The 19,817-nt window shown below is 38.1% G+C and overlaps 1 protein-coding gene across 1 annotated transcript in view; it reads left to right on the forward strand.

Moving 5' to 3' along the window:
* syne2b (spectrin repeat containing, nuclear envelope 2b) overlaps window positions 1–19,817 on the forward strand; it is a 140,300-nt gene that overhangs the window by 11,111 nt on the left and 109,372 nt on the right. The window contains exons 3-18 of the mRNA XM_085392061.1: window positions 3,248–3,309; window positions 6,955–7,050; window positions 7,143–7,220; window positions 7,403–7,495; window positions 7,647–7,849; window positions 9,003–9,202; window positions 10,758–10,858; window positions 11,751–11,840; window positions 12,827–12,940; window positions 16,396–16,533; window positions 16,801–16,965; window positions 17,119–17,231; window positions 17,491–17,659; window positions 18,577–18,673; window positions 18,794–18,987; window positions 19,220–19,384. Coding sequence (XP_085248187.1) covers window positions 3,248–3,309; window positions 6,955–7,050; window positions 7,143–7,220; window positions 7,403–7,495; window positions 7,647–7,849; window positions 9,003–9,202; window positions 10,758–10,858; window positions 11,751–11,840; window positions 12,827–12,940; window positions 16,396–16,533; window positions 16,801–16,965; window positions 17,119–17,231; window positions 17,491–17,659; window positions 18,577–18,673; window positions 18,794–18,987; window positions 19,220–19,384 — 2,078 coding nt within the window. The remainder of the gene's footprint in view (window positions 1–3,247; window positions 3,310–6,954; window positions 7,051–7,142; window positions 7,221–7,402; window positions 7,496–7,646; window positions 7,850–9,002; window positions 9,203–10,757; window positions 10,859–11,750; window positions 11,841–12,826; window positions 12,941–16,395; window positions 16,534–16,800; window positions 16,966–17,118; window positions 17,232–17,490; window positions 17,660–18,576; window positions 18,674–18,793; window positions 18,988–19,219; window positions 19,385–19,817) is intronic.

Genomic DNA, 19,817 nt, shown 5'->3' on the forward strand with positions numbered 1-19,817 from the left:
ACGTAGCATGTTGAAACTGATACCATAGGTGCATCTACTAAAACTCTCAGACAAGTTTGAATCTCAAGCTCAAAGGCAGAGGTCAAGTTTTCTTAAAATCTTGTAACTGCTAGCTGGGAAAGCTCAGCTAGCTAATTATCCACCAGGGAAATAAATACATCACTGTTGTCAAGTAAAACCCTTCATAAAGTTTCCGAAATGCTGTTTGTATGTGAAAATGTAAGACAAGGAACAATAGCAAGAAGACTGAATTAGGCAAATTTCAAAGTCTGAAGAGGTACAAAAACATCCATGTTAAACAGATAATGTGGTATGCTTTGGATCATGAGCTGTTCCTCTCATTCTCAATACTTTTGCCATCCTTCTGGTACAACTATGGTTTCATCTTTCACAGAACTGTGCCAAACCTTTTAAATGTTTTATGGCAAAGTCTAACGTGGCCTTCTTGGTCTTGACTGTATTCAGTGGTTTGCACCTTGCTCTAAATCCTCAACATTTCTCTTCATTAAGGTGTCCCTTGTAGACGTCCTCCTCTCATTTGGTTGTTCTTGATTGGATGTTGTGAAGCTGTTTAACCTTTAGTTGCCTTCTGTGGTCTTTGGGGCCTTTTGGTGTTGCTGAACTGGTCAGTGCATTGTTTCTTTCTGCCATTGTTTGTATATATTTCATTTTCTATATGTATAGGCATATAGGAAATAAATTATATTATAAAAACAATGCTTTTGTTTTTATTGGCCACATTTTGGAAATAATACTGGTTAATGGGGATGCATCCAAATATCATCTCACATTTGACCTCTGATCTCAATTTTATATTTCATATCTGCCATATCTTTCAAGTTGACCCCCACAAACTGCACTACAAACTTCATAAAGTATGTTTAAAAAGAACAAAGAAAACAAAGGGAATTCATACAAAATATAATACTCTTCCGTTAAATGTAAATACTACTCAGTATTCTTAGATCACAGTATATGTGAGATTCTTGATTATGTTTTTAGGAATCCCCAAAAGTTTTTGCAACACATTTTGTGATGAGTCATTTTTCGAGGTTTGTGGCTTGTTCAGGCAACACACAAACCAAATACTTGTGTTTATAATACTGCCAAAAGTGTTCCCATAGCAATCTGGGTGTACCCTAAAGAAATAAACAGCTTTTAGGATGCAGCAGTCTTATAGTTGCAAATGCTTGTTAATTTCGCAATAGGTGAACTTCTAGAATCTACTGTTTAGATGAATTGCACACTGCTAATGTTTTTCATTCTGCTGAATAAAGCAGATTGTTTAAACCCCAAGGTTGGCTCAGATAAAACTGTTTAGGCTGCTATGCCCCCCCCTTTACGGTTATGTTGTTTCATGGGGGACCTTCAGTTGTGGTCAGATGTTTTCATACACTCATGATGGGCATGAATGTCATAAGTTTGATGCTTTGATTAATTTGATTTCTTTGAACTGCTGCTTTTCCATGGTGGAATGATTGTGCAGCATACATCTTTAATGACTGTAATGACAGCTTTAAATTTATTTTGTGTGTTTTTTGTTGAATCCACACAGGTTCACAGGAGTCTGTATACATACAGAGTCTGGAGTATACAAACAGCTCAAGTAATATTTGGATAAATGTCTCCTAGCAAGCTACACCTTAACCAGATCCTCTTGCTAGCCATAAACAGGCTTCTGGCATAATTCAGGCTAGATATCTGTCCGCTCTTCTTGGTAGAATTGGCAGGGTTCAATTAAATTGGTTGGTTTTCTGATATTGAACAGGTTTTCAAGCATAGTGCAGAAATGTTCAAGGTTGGGACCATTTCAAAAGTGTAATGTTAACCTGCTTTATCCATTCCAAAACCAGTTCTGATGTGTTTTTGCAATCAATGTCCTGCTGTCACTGCCCAGTTGTCTTCAAGTTTCAACTGTTTCGCTATTGATATGAGGTGAAACAAAAGGCTTTGGAGGTAGGCCTCTCATCATGCAATTGATTGTGTGCAATGTACCAGAACCAGCTGGTTCTGGTACATTGGGCAGCTCTAAATTTCAGTCAAACTTGACGGTGTTGATTTTAAAACAGGGCTTTCTTTCTTGGTCAACACCTTCTCAGTTTATGGTGATATAAAACTTGCCTTCACTGTCACAGGAATACTGAAGTTCTAGCACTTTCCACTTCATGGCAGGCTTAAGCCTTAATGGGTCTTGGGTTGTTTCTGAAAATCCTAACTAATTTCTTCTTACCTGAGAATGACTGTTTGGGTCTTGTGAGTTAAGCTCTTTGTAGTTGTTTAGAAATGGCACCATCATACTTCTGGAATAGTGGAAAGCCCCAACCTCAACTGTATTGAAAATTTATGCACTATGCTTAAAAGCCTGTTCCACATCAGGAACTCAACCATTTTAAATAACATGCCAGTTCTGCTAAGAATCAGCCAAAGTTATGTCCGAATCTTGTTGATGGTAACCAAACATTTGCAATCTAGGTGTAAATGTAACCAATTATTAGTGTTGTTATCTGAATATTTGTGACCCTGCATGGACCCGGTGGGGAAAATCCAAAACAAATTCAAGCTTGTGCACGCAATTCATGGTTTATAAAAGTCAATAAAGATGTATGATGTACAGTCATTCCACCATGGAAAAAGAACAATTCAAACAAAATCATTAAAAGCTCAAAGTTACCATGACATTCATGTCCATGATGAGGTGATGAAAACATTTGACCACAACATGAACTATGTATGATACGTTTGTGTAACACTGAATTACTTGTTACAAACTGGAGAAAAAGAGATACAGTGTGTTAATTAGTGAGACTTAGAGTGCTCTAAAGGATTATAGCTGAGAAGATACCATGTCCTTCAGTTTCACTTGGATGCTAAGCATAGGCTTCTCGTTGCACCTACTTATTTTCTATGCAGATTTGACTAATCTCCTTCAAGACAACAACTAACTGTCTGTCTAGAAACCTGTGGTCATGGCTTGAAGAAACCTATAGTAAACAACACAATATAGATCCTGGAGTTTTCAAAAAAACTTTCTTTTGAAAAGCCTTAAACTTTCTTTCTACCTGACCCATGCTCTCTTAACCAAAGAGACCTATAATATTAGCAGTCCAAGGAACTGTGCCAACTCTCATTTTCTCTCAGTCTAAACAGTTCGTGGGGAGCATTATGGCTCCCTTTCCCAAGATATGATGCTTTTGTGATTTGTTGTTTAAATGTCTAAGTTAATGCAGTGATTCTTCCTTTCCTACAGTGGAACAAGAACAGATTCAGAAGAGGACCTTCACCAACTGGGTCAATGCTCAGCTGGCAAAGGTGAGGCCTAAATGTGTGAACAGTATGTGTGAAGGATGAACTTACTTTCTACTGTGTGCTGGATACAAGCACACAATAGAAAGAAACCATGCATAAAACTACTGCAGCGTGTTGAAGAATTTGTCTACTGTAACATGCAAACATAAAATGCTTTCCCAAAACTTTATACACAGTGAGTCCATTGGTCACTCTCACATAATTAGCTTTGTCAGACTAAAAGAAGAAGCAGAAAACATGAAAAGTCCTGAATATTGTTCTCACTAATGACTTTTAAAGATTATGATTCCTTTATATTAGTATTTGTGTTTTACGTAGTACCATGCAGCTAGTTTTAGTCATGTGCATTTCCTTTGAAAAGACATATTTTTCCATACTGCATGGATAATATATGAAGCGCACGTTCCTGACAGCAAAGTGACCTTGTCAGTACTGCACCCTTCAACTGTCATGGAAAGAAAAGCACAAGTAGCAGTAAAATGGCTCGCTTTCAGTAAACTTTCAGCTTATTCATGACAAAGATCCACCATGGACAAAAGTTGTCCAAGAGTTGCTAAAATCAAATCATTATACTTCCACTGTAAGCATCTTCTGAAACTTTTCAAGGAGGCGAGATGTTATAGGAAAGCTGTCAAACACATGCATTGTGTAAAGGTTCTGTCCCCTGACATGACTCAGCAGAGACAGACTCTTTCTGCTTCATAGTGAAGGTCAGCTGTAAATATCACAGTGGAGGACAGTAGAGTGGTGGCTGCATACACAAATATAGCATTAAGGAGCAAGGTTCACAGCACACAGACAGACAGCAACAGACGGCCCACCAAACACACCCACCTAATCCACCCAACCAAAGGTCCGGCATGGTGGGAACTTTGCCAGTAAGCTAAATGGTGGAAATAGTTGTTGATCCTTTTGGGGCTGGTCACATTATACCTCACATTACAACCATGCACATGTGTATCACGTGTGAATAATATTTGGTGCAGAAACTTTTGTGTCCTCCTAGAAATTCAAAAGTGACCTTTTATGCCGGGATCGGAGTACATAATAGAAAGTCAGTTATTAGCAAGTCAATTATGACTTGATCAACATGACACAGGGCATTGGTTTGGGAATGGAAATTAGAATTATGTATGACATTCAATCAATCATCTGGTTTACTGTAGCTAGGAAAATACTGCAGCCTGTCAGGTAGTCAGTAATCCATGAAATTGTCACGGTTTGGCATGGCAAACCGTGGGAGGCGTGGGGAAGGAGGACCCAGGCGCGGTGCTCTATGTACAAACAGTGCGTTTATTTACAGTGTATGGTACAAAACAACAATAAATCCCCGTGCTTTCCCTGACTCCCGTGTCGTGTCTTTCCGTGAATAGTCCGTGTCTCAGTGCTCTCCGCTCCCGTGTCTCAGCACCCCTCGTGCTGGCTGCTGTCTGGCGCTCCACACTTCTCCTGGGGACACAATAGACGCAGCCGTCAGGACACATATAACCGCGGGCATACACACACTAACTCAGTTCAACTGGATGGACTAACGTGGAGTTTCATGGAATGATCCCACGTCGGTGGGAGCTCCAAGACTCTCTTAAGTAGCTCCCCCGACGAGGCCTGATCAGCAGCAGGTGTGTGGCTTCGGGTGTGGCCAGTCCGCCAGCAGGGCCACACCCACCAGGCCTGAAGGCGCCCGCAGAAACACATACACACACACACAAGCAGGGATAACGAGGGACAGCAATACAAAATATATATTATAATATTAGTCCATAACTGCTCAGGGATCCTGGGTCGCTCAGACCCAGGATCCCTGACGGTAATCCTGGATGTTTTTATTGACATTGTTGTCAGTAAACACAGTTGTACAGTTTATTGTGTGTTGTTATATCACATTCATACTGAACACTGTCACACAATTTAGAACATAACATTATCTCACTTGCCTAAACGTGTTGCCAGTGTTCTCACAGAATGTGGATCTGCACATCTGGAACGTACTGACAGCGCTTGACTTATTTTTAATGTTAACGCCTTTAACACATAATACCCCATAATGACAAAGTAAAAACGTTTGCTTAAAATTATTGCAATTAAAAAAAACAAAAAACAAACAAACAAACAAAACAAGCAAACGAGCCGTGACGCTCTAAATTGACCTTAGATGCATCCTGCTTCCACTGATTATCTGTCAGATGTTTCTACAACTTGATTGGAGTCCACGTGTGGTAAATGCAGTTGATGAAGTCAGTGGACATGATTTAGAATGCATGACAGTGCATGTCAAAATACAAACCAAGCCCTGAAGTTCAAGGAATTCTCTATAGTTCTCCCAGACAGGATTGTATTGAGCCACAGATCTGGGGAAGGGTACAGAAAAATTTCGGCAGCACTGAAGGTTCCAGTGAGCACAGTGGGCTCCAAGTTTGGAACCACCAAACCATGAGAAACTAAATTCTGTGGTCTAATGAAATAAAGAATGAGCTAACTGGCCTGAATGCCAAACGTCATGTCTGGAGGAAAGCAGTCAGCACTCATCACCTGACCAATACCATTCCTACAGTCAAACATGGTGGTGGACCCATCATACTGTTGGGATGTTGTTTGGAGCTGGAACTAGAAACCCAGTCAGGGTTGAGGGATAAATGAAGAAATGTGCAGAGACATCTTAGCTCATAACCTGCTCCAGAGCGCTCTGGACCTCAGACTGTGGCAAAAGTTCTTCCAACAGGACAGCAACCCTAAGCACATAAGCCAAGATGTCAAAGGAGTGGCTTTGGGAATCTCTGTGAATGACCTTGAGTGCCCCATCAAGAATCCAGATCTAACCCCTTCTTTGGTTTTTATTTGTAATACCTTTGCAAGAATTTAAAACAAACTCTCTTTGTCACTATGAAGTATTCTGTACAATTTCAAGGTGAAAAATGAATTTCTTACAGTTTGGAATAAGACTGGAACATGAAAAAATGTGGAATCCTGTGAATACTTGCCAGATCCACTGTACAGTGTTTGCTATTAATGCCATTCATTGTTTCTTTATTAAACCTGTTAAGTGTATCTGTAAGATTTTATCAATAATAATGCCCATGACTATGACTATGCAAATACAGTACACATCATTATCTAGAGAAACGTCCCCATGCTCAAAATGTCAACTTCTAAGAAATCAACAAACAGCTGTCTTTTCTTTAAACTTTAACTAATTTGTTTGGCTTTAATGCCTCGAAAACTGCGTCATGCTATAAAGTTATATAGTCACGCAAAATTACAAAACTGGTCTCCACCAGTTATATCTGCACATGTCCCATCAACATTTTACATAATTACTAAGAAGCATCATCCCTGAAATTATTTCCAAATTCCTGTGATTTCTGTGTTACCAACATATTTTCATACATAACTTTCTCTGAGTAACCGTTTTTATGTATTTGTTCATATATATATATATATATATATATATATATATATATATATATATATATATATATATATATATATATATATTTAGCTCATGCATCTAAAATAAAATACTGGAAATATATTATTTTCATTTGTTGATTTTGCTCACATAGGTTGTAGTCAAAATAAGAGGTGATTTGGAAGCTACTTGGCTAGAAACTTGCTGTAAAATAACATAAACAAAATGTATATTTGTGACAGAGGAGGCCACCGTGCATGGTTGTAGATCTGTTCAATGATTTCCGTGATGGCTCCAAACTGCTGGACCTGCTGGAGGTGATGAGTGGCTTGCACATCGTAAGTCCAGTTTTACCTTAATGCTTCATGCTTTCCAACCAACAGCTAAGAACTTTTGTGATCTGAGTGATTCACCTCTTTGTGGTTTTCAGAGTCGGGAGAGAGGCAGGGGAATGTTTCAGCACAGGAGCAACATCGAGAAGGCTCTCTCCTTTCTTAAGAAGAAATCGGTAAACAATCTTTTAAAGGGGCTTAATATTACCACCAACTTTATTCGGAAAACTGTATTGTTGGTATTGAACAAAAATAAATTAAAGATTACACAAACACTTTTTTTCCCCATCAGACTTTCATGTTTAGATTTTGATTCTAATATCTGTGAAAAACTGTAAACTGTTTTCCTTTCCCCCAGATAAAGCTAGTTAACATACACATTCCTGACATTATTGATGGAAAACCATCCATCATCCTGGGCCTTATATGGACTATCATTCTTCAGTATCATGTAAGATTGTTTTTCTTCCCCTTTTCTGTTGTTGTCCATTTTGTTGTGCATTGCTTATTACTTTGGTTTTGATGAGGTTTTTATTTCCTCATGCTAAATGCCAAATGTAAATCTATCGTGTAAAACTCAAACTAGCGTTTGGTTATTTTAGATTGAAGAGCTGGCGAGCTCCCTCACCTTTGACTCCCGTCAGTCCTCTATGGAGTCTTTGGCCAGTCTTGACACGCGCTCCACCTTCTCAAGCCACTCGGCTAGCAGCAGTCCAGTTCCTCCCAGAGGCTCACCACTACATCATCGTTTTAGAGTCTCTGCCAAGAAAGCACTGTTGCTGTGGGTCCGGGAGCAGTGCCACAAGTAAGCACTTGATCAAGGGAATGGTAATATTTGGCAAACAGGCGTCTTAATGTATTTAGCAGCGTTTTTAGAATAGAATACCCCTTTATTGTCACCGTACATGTGTAGTGAAATTATGGGTTACACTGATGTAATTCAATTCGAATAAGTACATACAACGCTAAATCACAACAACAGTTGCCTCAAGGCGCTTTATATTGTGATGTAGACCCTACAATAATAGACCGAGAGAAAAACCCAACAACCCCCTATGAGCAAGCACTTTGGTGACAGTGGGAAGGAAAAACTCCCTTTTAACAGGAAGAAACCTCCAGCAGAACCAGGCTCAGGGAGGGGCGGGGCCATCTGCCACGACCGGTTGGGGTGAGAGAAGGAAGACAGGACAAAGACATGCTGTGGAATTGAGCCAGAGATTAATAAGAAGTATGATTCAGTGCAGAAAGGTCTACTAACACAATAGAGTCACATATATTGGTAGATCATAGCCCCTTGTCATCTGTGAGCCAAGTGTATGATGTGTGAGTGATGTATCCTCATTTGGGAATTATTACTCATTTCCAGGTCTGGGCTGAAGACCAAATCCAGATCAGGACTTTACTATGTGAAGAGTGGGACATTGATTCGTTGTTACATATCCAGTCTCTGTATTTATTTCTAAATGCTCAAAATATTACAGAATCCTGGTGCTTTTGCCTTGAAAGAGCAATGGCTATGTAACAGCATAAAGACTGCATGAAAAAACTGAACACATTTACTGTATATGTATATTTTATACATTAAAGTCTTCCTTGACCCAGTACTCTGGGTTCCATACGCGAAGACTCAGACAGAAGGAGTCACATAGGACTGGAGATGATGAATAATATCAATGTAAATACATTTTCACACATTTTTATTGTAAATAGGTTGTAAATATGTATTTTTTTAAATGAAATAAATGTTTGTGAACACATTTCTTGTATAAAAATGTATTTTCTGATCTTTGGTTGCATTTTATCTTTTAATCTTGCTGTTTCTTGTTTGATTTAATCTTTTGTTACTTTGCTAAACTTGAACTGCTGAACTTGAACTCGTGCCAGTCTATACTTTATGACATGGAAGTATTATGAAGTGCATTTATTACAAAAGTAATAAAATAATTTCTTTCCTTCAGAGCTGGCTGTTCAGTAAACGTAAAAGACTTCAAGGCTAGCTGGAGGAGTGGAGTGGTTTTCCTGGCTATCCTGTATGCTCTGCGGCCTGACCTGGTGGACCTATCCAAGGCCAGAACGAGAAGCAACAAACAGAACCTGGAGGAAGCCTTCCGTATTGCAGAGAAAGAGCTGAGGATCCCCCGACTGCTGGAGCCTGATGGTGAGGGGAAGAACTCGATTAGTTCAAAATGCACTTTATGACAACAGATACGAAATGGCAACAAGAGTGCTACTTATAGAACACACTTATACAAGCACATTCTCCTATGCATTCAATGCTTTGTTGTGTGTCTTTAAGCACTTTCTATCACTCATTACTTTTCTTAAAAGTAATAAAAATACGTTACTCCCCAGAGAAAGTAATTCATTACGCTACTTTTAACTATTTTTTTACTTTACTTTTGCCTTAGTCAGTAAATTGACCTGAAATCTGCACATAATTACCAGCAAAAGGCATATAAACCTATAGGCTACCAACACAAATCCTAATGAAGACACACAAACGTTCTTTCTTTTAGTCTTTAAATATAAACAGAAAACTGACAACACAGCTGAATCCCAGTCCGATGGAGACATTAAGGGAACCGTACTGATTCTGCTGTAGAAACAGAAGCTGCAGCCTGACTGCTGATCACTGTCTTTGTCAGCTGTTGAAATCCGGGGTCCGGCCTGTTGGCTGGGGTCAGCATGTGCTCAGCTTTAACATTATTCTGGGTTTTTGACAATGAAGATATTATTGTAAGGTCTTTACCTTTCAATATAAAATGCCTTGAAATGACTGTTGTTGTGATTTGGCACTATATAAATAAAATGCTGGCTACGTATGATAGTCTTGTTCTGGCAAATCAGTTTGTAACTGATGAACCTTTTAACACAGGCGGTGACACAATCATAGCTATAATGTAATTACTGAATTCAGCACAGTTATGCCCTACGTTACAACATTACTGAAAAATGTAATGTGATTACATTAATCCATTGCATTGGGACGCATTACACCCGACAGTTGTAATAAGTTGCTAAACCAAAAAAGTTTAATTGCATTTTTACGTATATATTACTTTAAAAAAAAAAAACAACTTAGAAAATCACAATAATTATAAAAAAAATGTATTGTTATAAGTTTGTTAAAAACAACAACCCAGAACTCCAAGTATGGGAAAATATCCAGTATTGATTGCTCAATGATGGTTTTATCATCAGTAGTGACACACACTTTGGCAATGTGTTGCACAGGATTTCTTAATCAGTTTTATAGGAAAGCTATGCTTTTTCCCTTTGGGTCACTCAGTTGCTTATTTCTCTGCTCCTTTTCGCCTGCAACAAACACTCTTTTCATGATCAGATTTATTAAATATTTTTCTCACATAGATATCTAGCAGCAAAGAATGTGTTGCTGTTTACATGTTTGCAACTGCATGCAGAGTGTAGCCATACCCAGCTTGCCTAAAGGCAAGATGATCTGACGGTCTGCTGACTCACTTGCTGCTTGTTTGCTTCAGCCTTACATAAAACCCTCATTTGTTTCATCTGCTCTGCCTGTTACTTTAATAGCAGACTTTCATGTTTCTAAGACAGAAGAGTTACACCTCCATTCCTCAGCTTCCAGTATTAAACTCCACCTGCTTCAAGAACACACTCAGATGTTAGTCTAAACATGTCAAAGTAGTGTTGCAATGTGGAGTTGATCATGGAGCACTCTGATGTTGATGCAGATGTGGACGTTCGGGACCCCGATGAGAAGTCCATCATGACTTATGTGGCTCAGTTCCTTCAGTACTCCAGGGACCTGCCAGTGCCAGAAGAAGAAATGCAGGTCTGTATGAGTTTATTATATTCGACACAGGGCATCAGGTTACGCTGCAGAAACATTTGCAGAAAAGTTGTTAGTGTAGTCCTTAAGTCTAAGAATCAGTTCAGGTAGAGTTTAGACTTCTCCTTTACTAATCTAGTCCTACTTTTGTGTGCCAAGTCAACATGTGGTAATGCTGATCTCAATCTAAACCAGTGGTGCAGAATTCACTCTATATATATATATTTGAATTGCATTATAACTGCATTAGCTCAGCGCAAAACAAACCCAAACTACACCTATTTTTAAGTAAAGAATGCAAATAAGTAAAAGTTTACATGTAGTGTTTATTTCAACAAAATTGGGTATTTTTAATCCCAGATATCTAAACCTAGATCTAAGTCTAAATCAGGCTTCTGTGCTCTTTTTCTTTGGCAGCTGTTCAAAATAATCGGTGCAGTTAAAGTTTTTCCTTATTTGTGGACATAATTACAGACATGTTCAAACAGTAATCTGGTCATCAGTGGCTGGTTCCCCTTGTTCAGCTTGTGTGTTTTCCATTCAAACAATTAATGTATTGTTCTGAATGGCACACTATCATGTGCTCATCTATGATACCACTCTGCCACCTTATGCCCTGCAAACGCTGCTACAGAATGTAACTCTTATATATCTGTTCATGTTTCATTCCATGCTTTATTGTAAATCAGCCAGAACACACGTGGTTAATGCAGTTATAACTGTTAAGAATAAATAAGACTTTCTGTTCTTCTTACACTGAAATCAAATATCGTGTGTGCATTCAGTTGAGGTCAGCTAAATGTATTTGATGTGTTTGAGAAGACCACTTCTCTCTTGTCTTTTCCCTTCTCTCCTCTTATTTCCTCTCCTTTCCCCTTCCCCTTTTCCTCCTTAGACACAATATTTGACCCCTTCTAAAAGTCCTTCTCCTATCAACCTGCCTATCCACTACACCCCTGCTATTTCTGCTTCACCTCTCCGCCAGGTACACCCAATCATCACAACCAATCATCACAGCACAATGTCAATCAGCTGCACAATCCCTTTGTAGTACCCGCAAGTAACGATGGATTTTATTGCTGATGTTTATATCTAGTAACGACACGTCAGGGGAGTTGTTTATTCTGAGGATGCTTAACACACTGCTGTTTAAAACTAAGCTGCTCCGAGCCAAAGTTACCTTCGAATCACATGGTGGTTAAAGGCAGGACTGATCATGCAACACTGAACGAGTTTGCCCTGTTCTCTGGGAAAGGATCCAAAGCCACAGCAAGGGTGTTTTTCTCTTGCCTCCCATGAGAAGAATAAAGCGCTCATGGGGTGGTGCAGCAGTACTGGAATCGCCTCATGATAGATCAGATAAAAATACCTGTCAGCTTTGGTTTCTGACAGGATATCACCACGTTAAAGTGTAGCTGCTGTAGACATTTGACATCTTAAGATATTTTCTATTTTTAACTATTGTGTTTTGCTTTTTGATTCTGCTGTGGGAGTGGGAGATTGTAGGAATATGAGTGAGTTAGTTTGTTGGAATTTCACAAAGAAAGCTGAAAATGCATTAAAAATACTAAACTTTAAGCGTATATAAGTGAAACAAATCAAATTTAGCAGTACTACGCTATGTTCCCTAGACACTACATACCACAGGATCTGCATGACAGGATGGTGATCTGCTTTTACAGGAGAAGAGGTGAACAGTAAAGGTGGCAGCCTCCTTCAAAGTGACATGTTGCTATATTCATATGAATTTTCAAAGAACAACCAAGGAGCCAAAACAAACTTATGTATGTGCGCTGCTTAAAATCAACTTAGTTAGCGCTATCATTCAGCTTTCTGTAACGTGTCTGGTGATTGGTGTTGCTTTTTACTTTACATTACACTCACATTATGACCACATTATTATCACGTAAAACTTAATTCTGGAATCACTTGATCATCCTCACCCACTCAATTTTTATTGTGTCTTTCCAGGTGACACCTGACCGTAAGGCACAGGAAATGACATGCTGGCTGGTTCAGGCCTATGATGAGCTGCTGGAGGGATGGGACTCCACAGAAGGAGAAAGCTACTCAGAAAGATATAATGTATGTTTCTAGCAAGAGCTCATCAGGATGTGTTGCATTTTTAAGTATCAGTGCACAAATTAGGTAAATGTCTGGCACATTCAGAGGCCCCGGTATTATTTTAACAGGCCTATGATGTAATTACAGGCACAATAAGCACTGTCTGTATAACACAGATCTTAGTTAAAACTGAATTTGGTTAATAAAACATTTTAATTCTTCTTCCCAACAACCTGATCCTGTTTTGCACAACAGTGTTAAACAGTTGTAATTTTTTTCTCTCTCTTTAGTTCTCCCCCTGAAGGGAAGGAGTATGCTATCAGTTTCATTTGTTTATCTGTTTGTTACCAGATAAACATACGAAACAAACTGTGAACACAGGCTAGTGTTCACATTTTTCAAGAATCATTTTCAAATTTTGTGTGATTGTAGATGCCAATAACAGCTCGAGCTGATTTTCTTTTGGTGAAACTCGGGTCAGGGTCCTGATCATTCCTAAGCATTTGACTTTAACCTTCATTGTTAGCGCCCAAGAGCATAGTTGAGATTCAACTTCACTTTCAAGAAACCATATTGATCTAATTTATCAGATGGAAAGAGTTATACAACACACTTTTTATTTTTTCATTACAATGCCCTACACTGTCACAGTAGCACCGTAATAGGCTGACATCATTCATTCATTCATTCATTTATTTGTTCATTTTCAGGCACAACAAATACCTATATTGAACATAAAATGCACAAAACAAAAAACAAAAATTGCCTGAAAAAGGAGTGGGACGAAGAAAACTTATTAAATCCCACCCCTATACTCACTCATCAACAAAAAAAACAAACTTCCCGCAGCTACGCCCATCATTGCATACAGACCCATCAACAGCCCCGGGCACATACAAGCATCTAAACGGCAGCTCGCAAACAACAATTAGAGCCTTCATAACTGAATACAGAATATATAAATTATAAATTGCATTACCACAGGTAACAGGCAGTAATACTACAAGTAACAAACACACATACATATACATACATATATATCTACACACACATGTACATACATACGCACACTTTTTTTTTTTTTTTTTTTTTTTTTTTGGAATCCATACCAGCAATGGTAAGAGAACAGACATTACAGAGCACACTAAAAGCATCATTGAGTATACTGTGACCAGACCAACTGTTTGTAGAGAAATTTAAATCTATGAATATTTTTGCATTGTTTCAATTGTAAACTTAGACTGTTCCAGATTTTCACACCACATACAGACACACAAAAACCTGTACGGGTTGTTCGAGTTCTGGGTAATTTGAATTCTCCAAAGCCTCTCACATTATAAACCTTTTCTCGAATTTCAAATCTAGTTTGTAAATTTGCCGGTAAAAGTTTAGTAAAAGCTTTATACAAAATTATGGATGTATTGTAATTAACCAGATCCTGGAATTTAAGTAACTTTGCCTGAAGAAAGAGTTTGTGAGTATGATCTAGATAACCAGCCTTGTGAATAATACGCAGTGCTCGTTTCTGTACTGTGACTAATGGATTAGTTGTATTTTTATATGTGTTTCCCCACACTTCCACACAATATGTAAGATATGGAAGAACCAGGGTACAGTACAGAGTACGAAGTGCATCTTTATCAAGGTATGGTTTCACTTTGTTCAAAACTGCGAGGCTTCTGGAAATTTTGGTTTTTATGTGTCTGACGTGGGGTTTCCATGAAATTTTGTTATCAATTACGACTCCCAAAAATTTGTTTTCACTCACATTATCAATTGGTACACCTTCAATGATAATTGGTAATTCTACATTATATTTTAAATTACCAAAAAACATTGCTTTAGTTTTATTTATATTTAATGATAATTTATTTATATCCATCCATTTTTTTTATTAATTTTAGCTCCCTGTTTACGGTCATTACAAGATCAGTATAATCATCGCTACTGAAAAATATGTTGGTGTCATCTGCGAACAGTATGAGTTTAAGTACTTGAGAAACATCAAAAATATCATTTATGTATACATTGAAAAGTTTTGGTCCCAACACTGACCCTTGGGGAACACCACATGCAATACCAAGTTTCTCTGAGTGGTAATGCCCTATGCTAACATATTGTTCCCGACCCGTTAGGTAACTTTTTAACCAGTTACCAGCTTTCCCTCGAATACCATATCTTTCCAATTTATCCAATAATATTGAGTGATTGATTGTGTCGAAGGCCTTTTTGAGATCAACAAAAATACCAACTGCATATTTATTTTTATCCAGTGTATCAGTAATTTCTTCTACTGCCTCAATTATCGCCATTGAAGTGGTTCTTTGCGTTCTGAAACCATACTGACCAACATTTATTATTTGATGTTTTTCAAGGAATTTTTCTAATCTTGAATTAAAAAGTTTTTCTAGAATTTTTGAGAATTGAGGCAGTAGAGAAATAGGCCTATAATTGGTAAAACTGTGTTTGTCATTACTTTTATATAGTGGTATTACTTTCGCAATTTTCATTTTTTTTTGGAAAACAACCAGACTGAAATGATAAATTACAGATATATGTTAAGGGACTAGCAATATTCAGAATAACCTGTTTAACTACAGACATATTTATGTCATGATAATCCATTGAAGACTTACTTTTACATTTTAATGTGATATTTATTACTTCTTGCTCATTTGTAGCTGAGAGGAACAGTGAAAAGGGATTTGATTTTATATTACTGATATTTTCATTTTTATGACACGGGATGTCTGCTGCTAGTTCAGGGCCAACATTTATGAAGAATTTATTGAACCCATCGACAATATTACTCATGTTGTGATTTTCACCATTTGCATCAGTAAAATATTCAGGATATGATGTTCCAGAAGATCCTTGTTTAATTAAGTTGTTTAACACATCCCAAGTTCCTTTTATATTGTTTTTATTTTCATATAATCTTCTTCTATAATAAAGTTGTTTGCTCGTTCTTATAATATCAGTCAATTTATTTCTATATGCTTTATATCTTTGTTCCACTTCTTTTGTTTTTACTTTGATGAACTGTTTATACAGATTGTTTTTCTTTTTGCAAGCATTAATAATTCCTTTTGTGAGCCAAGGACTTTTTATCTTTTTTTTCTTTGTCATGTGTTCGTTTACATCATATTGTAATAAAATTATGAAACGTCTAGAAGAAGAAGAAAGTGTACTTTATTGGTCCCCGTGGGGAAAATCCCTCTCTGCATTTAACCCATTCACTCAGTGAAGCAGTGGGCAGCCACTGCGCGCCCGGGGAGCAGTGTGTAGGGACGGTACCTTGCTCAGGGGTACCTCAGGGAAGCTGTTCAGGGGAATCGAACCCCCGACCTTCCGATCATGGGGCCACCACTCTACCTACTGAGCTATCCCTGTCTACGTTTTGGCACAGCGTTTAATGTTATAAACTGACTTCACGTTATAAATTTGTCACTAAAAAAGTATTTTCCTTCCCTCAGGTATTTCAGACCTTTCTGGTGTCCTTTAATGAGCAACGACGGCCCATCATGCCTTTGTTGACGGCCATGAGACGAACCCCAAAACTGAGCGATGAGCAACGGACTCTTAGAGAGGCGTGGGATGCTCTCACAGAAAAGGTTAGTTTTTGTTATTTTTTAATCAGACTAGAGAACCTTATAAATGTATAAATATGATCTATAGTCATAATACTGTACTGTACTAATATAACACTACAGCACCATAGCAACACAGACTCTTAAACACCCTAATCTGTTACTTTACGGCTGATGTGTTATATTTGTCTGTAAATGCTTGTATATTTGTACATATTTGTGTATTTGTTCACTGCAATTCGAAGACATTTACTTTACTTGTGACTTCCTTTTCTCTGTGTGTTCATCTAGCTCCGTGAGTACAAAGTTGCTTTAGATATGAGTCTTCCAACCCCCTTGGACACAGTAGCCCGCTGGCTTTTGAGAACAGAGGAGGCTTTGGCTGAGGAAGATGGCAACCCTCAAGACCACGGCCGTGCTGCTGATGAAGCGAGGGAGAAACACGAACTGCTCAAAGTAATCATTTCCAACTTTAAGATGTACTGGGAAACAATGTTGCTGATCTTAGCAAAAACTGGTTTCCCCGGCTCTTTGTAGACAGTGAAATGTAAATGTTTGCAAGCATATAAATATATATGTGCATGCTGTCTCTGCTCGTTGTTGCTGTAGGCTTGCCTGGAGGAGATGCCACAGCACGTGAAGACCTTCCAGTCCTTCCAGAACATAGATGAGTACGGAAACATGATGATTCCTACTGACAAGATGGATGAGCTCAAGAGGAGGTGAGGGTACTTTCTCCAGTGGCCTGTGTAATGTATGCATGCACAAACTGGATATACTTTTGAAGAGTATATGAATGAATTTCTTAGTTTAAGCTGAAAGTCATAGAAGGACTTGTGCTGTCCTGACCTGGGACTGGATGTAATCAAGATCACTGCTTAAACTGAGAAAAGCATCTTATAAAGTGATAATTTACTTTCTGAAGTTGATGTGGTTTTATTTTTTAGTTTCTATTTAACGTTCTGTTGGCATCTTCATCAGATTTACCAGCGTCAGAGTGACTGCCAAGTATCATGGGATCAAGCTAGAGTACAGAGAGCATCGCCACACTGTTTTGGATCTGTTGGGGCAGATCAGGACCAAGCTTCGTGTCTGGAAGAGACCTTATATCTCCTCAGAGGCAGTCAGGGTGTTGCTGCAAGAGTGGCATGTGAGTAATCTTTGTTTAGTCTTTGTATTTTCAAAACACAATTTAATACTTGGGGGTGTGTCGATGCTTCTTAACACCTTTTTGTTCTTTCTTTGTATATATATGTATATGTTTATCTGAGCAGTACAGTAATTTCTGTTGTTGGAGTTACTAATCTTTCTTGGGGTATAATTATAAATTTGGACAATATCTATATATCTATGTAAGGCCACATAATAGAAATTCTAACCAGGATGCAGCTAAGACAAACAGATTCTGCACATAGTATCTTAATATACAAGACACACTATATATAAGACGGACAAAGCTTCCAGGTGTGAAGCCAGTGAGGAAGTGCCTTAAATATGCATTTTATCTAAAGGCTAGCAGGGGGCGCCTTCTGTGTTCGCAAACAATGGAGGTTCATAGGAAAATGGCCCTTGATACCTATGCTCTACAACCTCGGTAAATACTTCAGTTGTGATCTCAAGTGGTAGTATGAAGTCATAATGAATACTATAATCATAAATTAGGGTAGGGTGTGTTTTATTGCAGGCGATGTGATTCGCAAATCACTACTGAACATGGGACGTGCCCATCGGTGTCTCAAATTTGGTTTTGACATGTCAAGAAAGCATCAGTGAAAATTCTCATCTCAAGGCCTGACACTGGAACTTTGGAAACCAATGGATGTGTCATGTTGGGTGTGTCCATCTTGTATATACAGTCTGTGATATACAGTGAAGATGTCCAAAATGGGCTATTGTAAATAGTTTTTTTATCAGGGTTTTCCCTCTGGTTCTAGTGGTGAATTTTATTCAGAGTTTTTCTCTAACTTCTTCACTAGTTTATCCAAAAATTTTCCTTCTACTGTGTAAAGGGCATGGATGTTAGTGTTGACTGACAGTATTAATTTGTATTCATTTTTTTAAACTCAGGAACTCGTATACACACAAGAGCTGCCTTCCATGTTGGAAACAGCTATTCGTAAGCTGAAGCAGATTTCCGAGAAATATTCAAGCAAATCTGCCCTTGGTAAGTACTGTGATACTCTGTAACAGATATTTTGTATTTCTTCATTTATATTAATGTTTTTGATTCCCCATTAGAGTAAAAGTGTATTATTTTAGTTCATATTATTTCTTTGCTCCATAGCTTCAGATTATCAGCATGTCAGTCAGCAGGTGAAGCAGCTGGAGGAGGACACTGCTGTTGTTTTAGAGGACGTGACCACAGTGAAAAGCACAATGGGACGGGTTCTGTCTGCCTGGGACTCGTACAGCGACTCCCTTAGTTCCCTGCAGGCTTGGCTTGAACAGTGCTCTGCAACACACAGCCACAGACCTGAGGTATGATTAACTCATTAAAGTATTATAACTGTATTGCTCTATGATAATAAATATGTCATAAACAAGCTAGTATAACTTGCTTTGTAATAGGGGATCAGTCTGTTATGACTTGGAATAACAAGTCAAGTAAAAAGTCTGCAATAATAACATCTAAATAAAATAATGTCTACATTATCCTTATAGATGATATATTTTAGTATTTGCCATTTTATTTACAAAAATTTCTATTAAGCTGACCTCCGCATCCATGGCTGAGTGGGGATCTCATCAGGCCCACCTGAATGAAGTGGGGAACTTCCTGATTGAGTCAACAGATCCTCAGACCTGCAGGAGCCTGGCAGAGGAGCTTCGAAAAGTCAACATGCAGTGGGCTGAGTTTGTCAAGAAAAACACTTTGGTGAGTCAAAGATCAAGGAAAACCCGATTTGTGTGCTTAGATTCTAAAACACCTTAATGACAAAGAATTTGGAAATGTTTGAACACTCAATCACACAAGCTATTTTTTTGTTAGAGAATTAATCAGAATATTTTCCTGACATGAATTTACTTAAAATTATTTTTTTTGATAAAGTACCCACCATATGGCACTCTAAAATCAACTTTTTATCTGTGCTTTTATTTTTTACAGAGGGTGTTTTTATCTGAGGGTATAGCTTTGTTCTTCTAAAGCGTTGGCCTAGTTTCTTCTTTTTATTTGGCATTATGCGACTAGAGGCAGCAGTGATTGTAGCAGCCTAATGTCTCATGCGTTTGGAATTTAAATGCGATTGTTCTATTGAAACAATGATTCCTAGGGAGTGACTCAAAGTTTAAAAACAGTGCTCCACCTT

This window comes from Rhamphochromis longiceps, linkage group LG19 (genome assembly GCF_057381845.1).
Source record: "Rhamphochromis longiceps isolate RC_006_pf linkage group LG19, R_longiceps_female_GT1.1, whole genome shotgun sequence".
Taxonomy (NCBI): Eukaryota; Metazoa; Chordata; class Actinopteri; order Cichliformes; family Cichlidae; genus Rhamphochromis; species Rhamphochromis longiceps.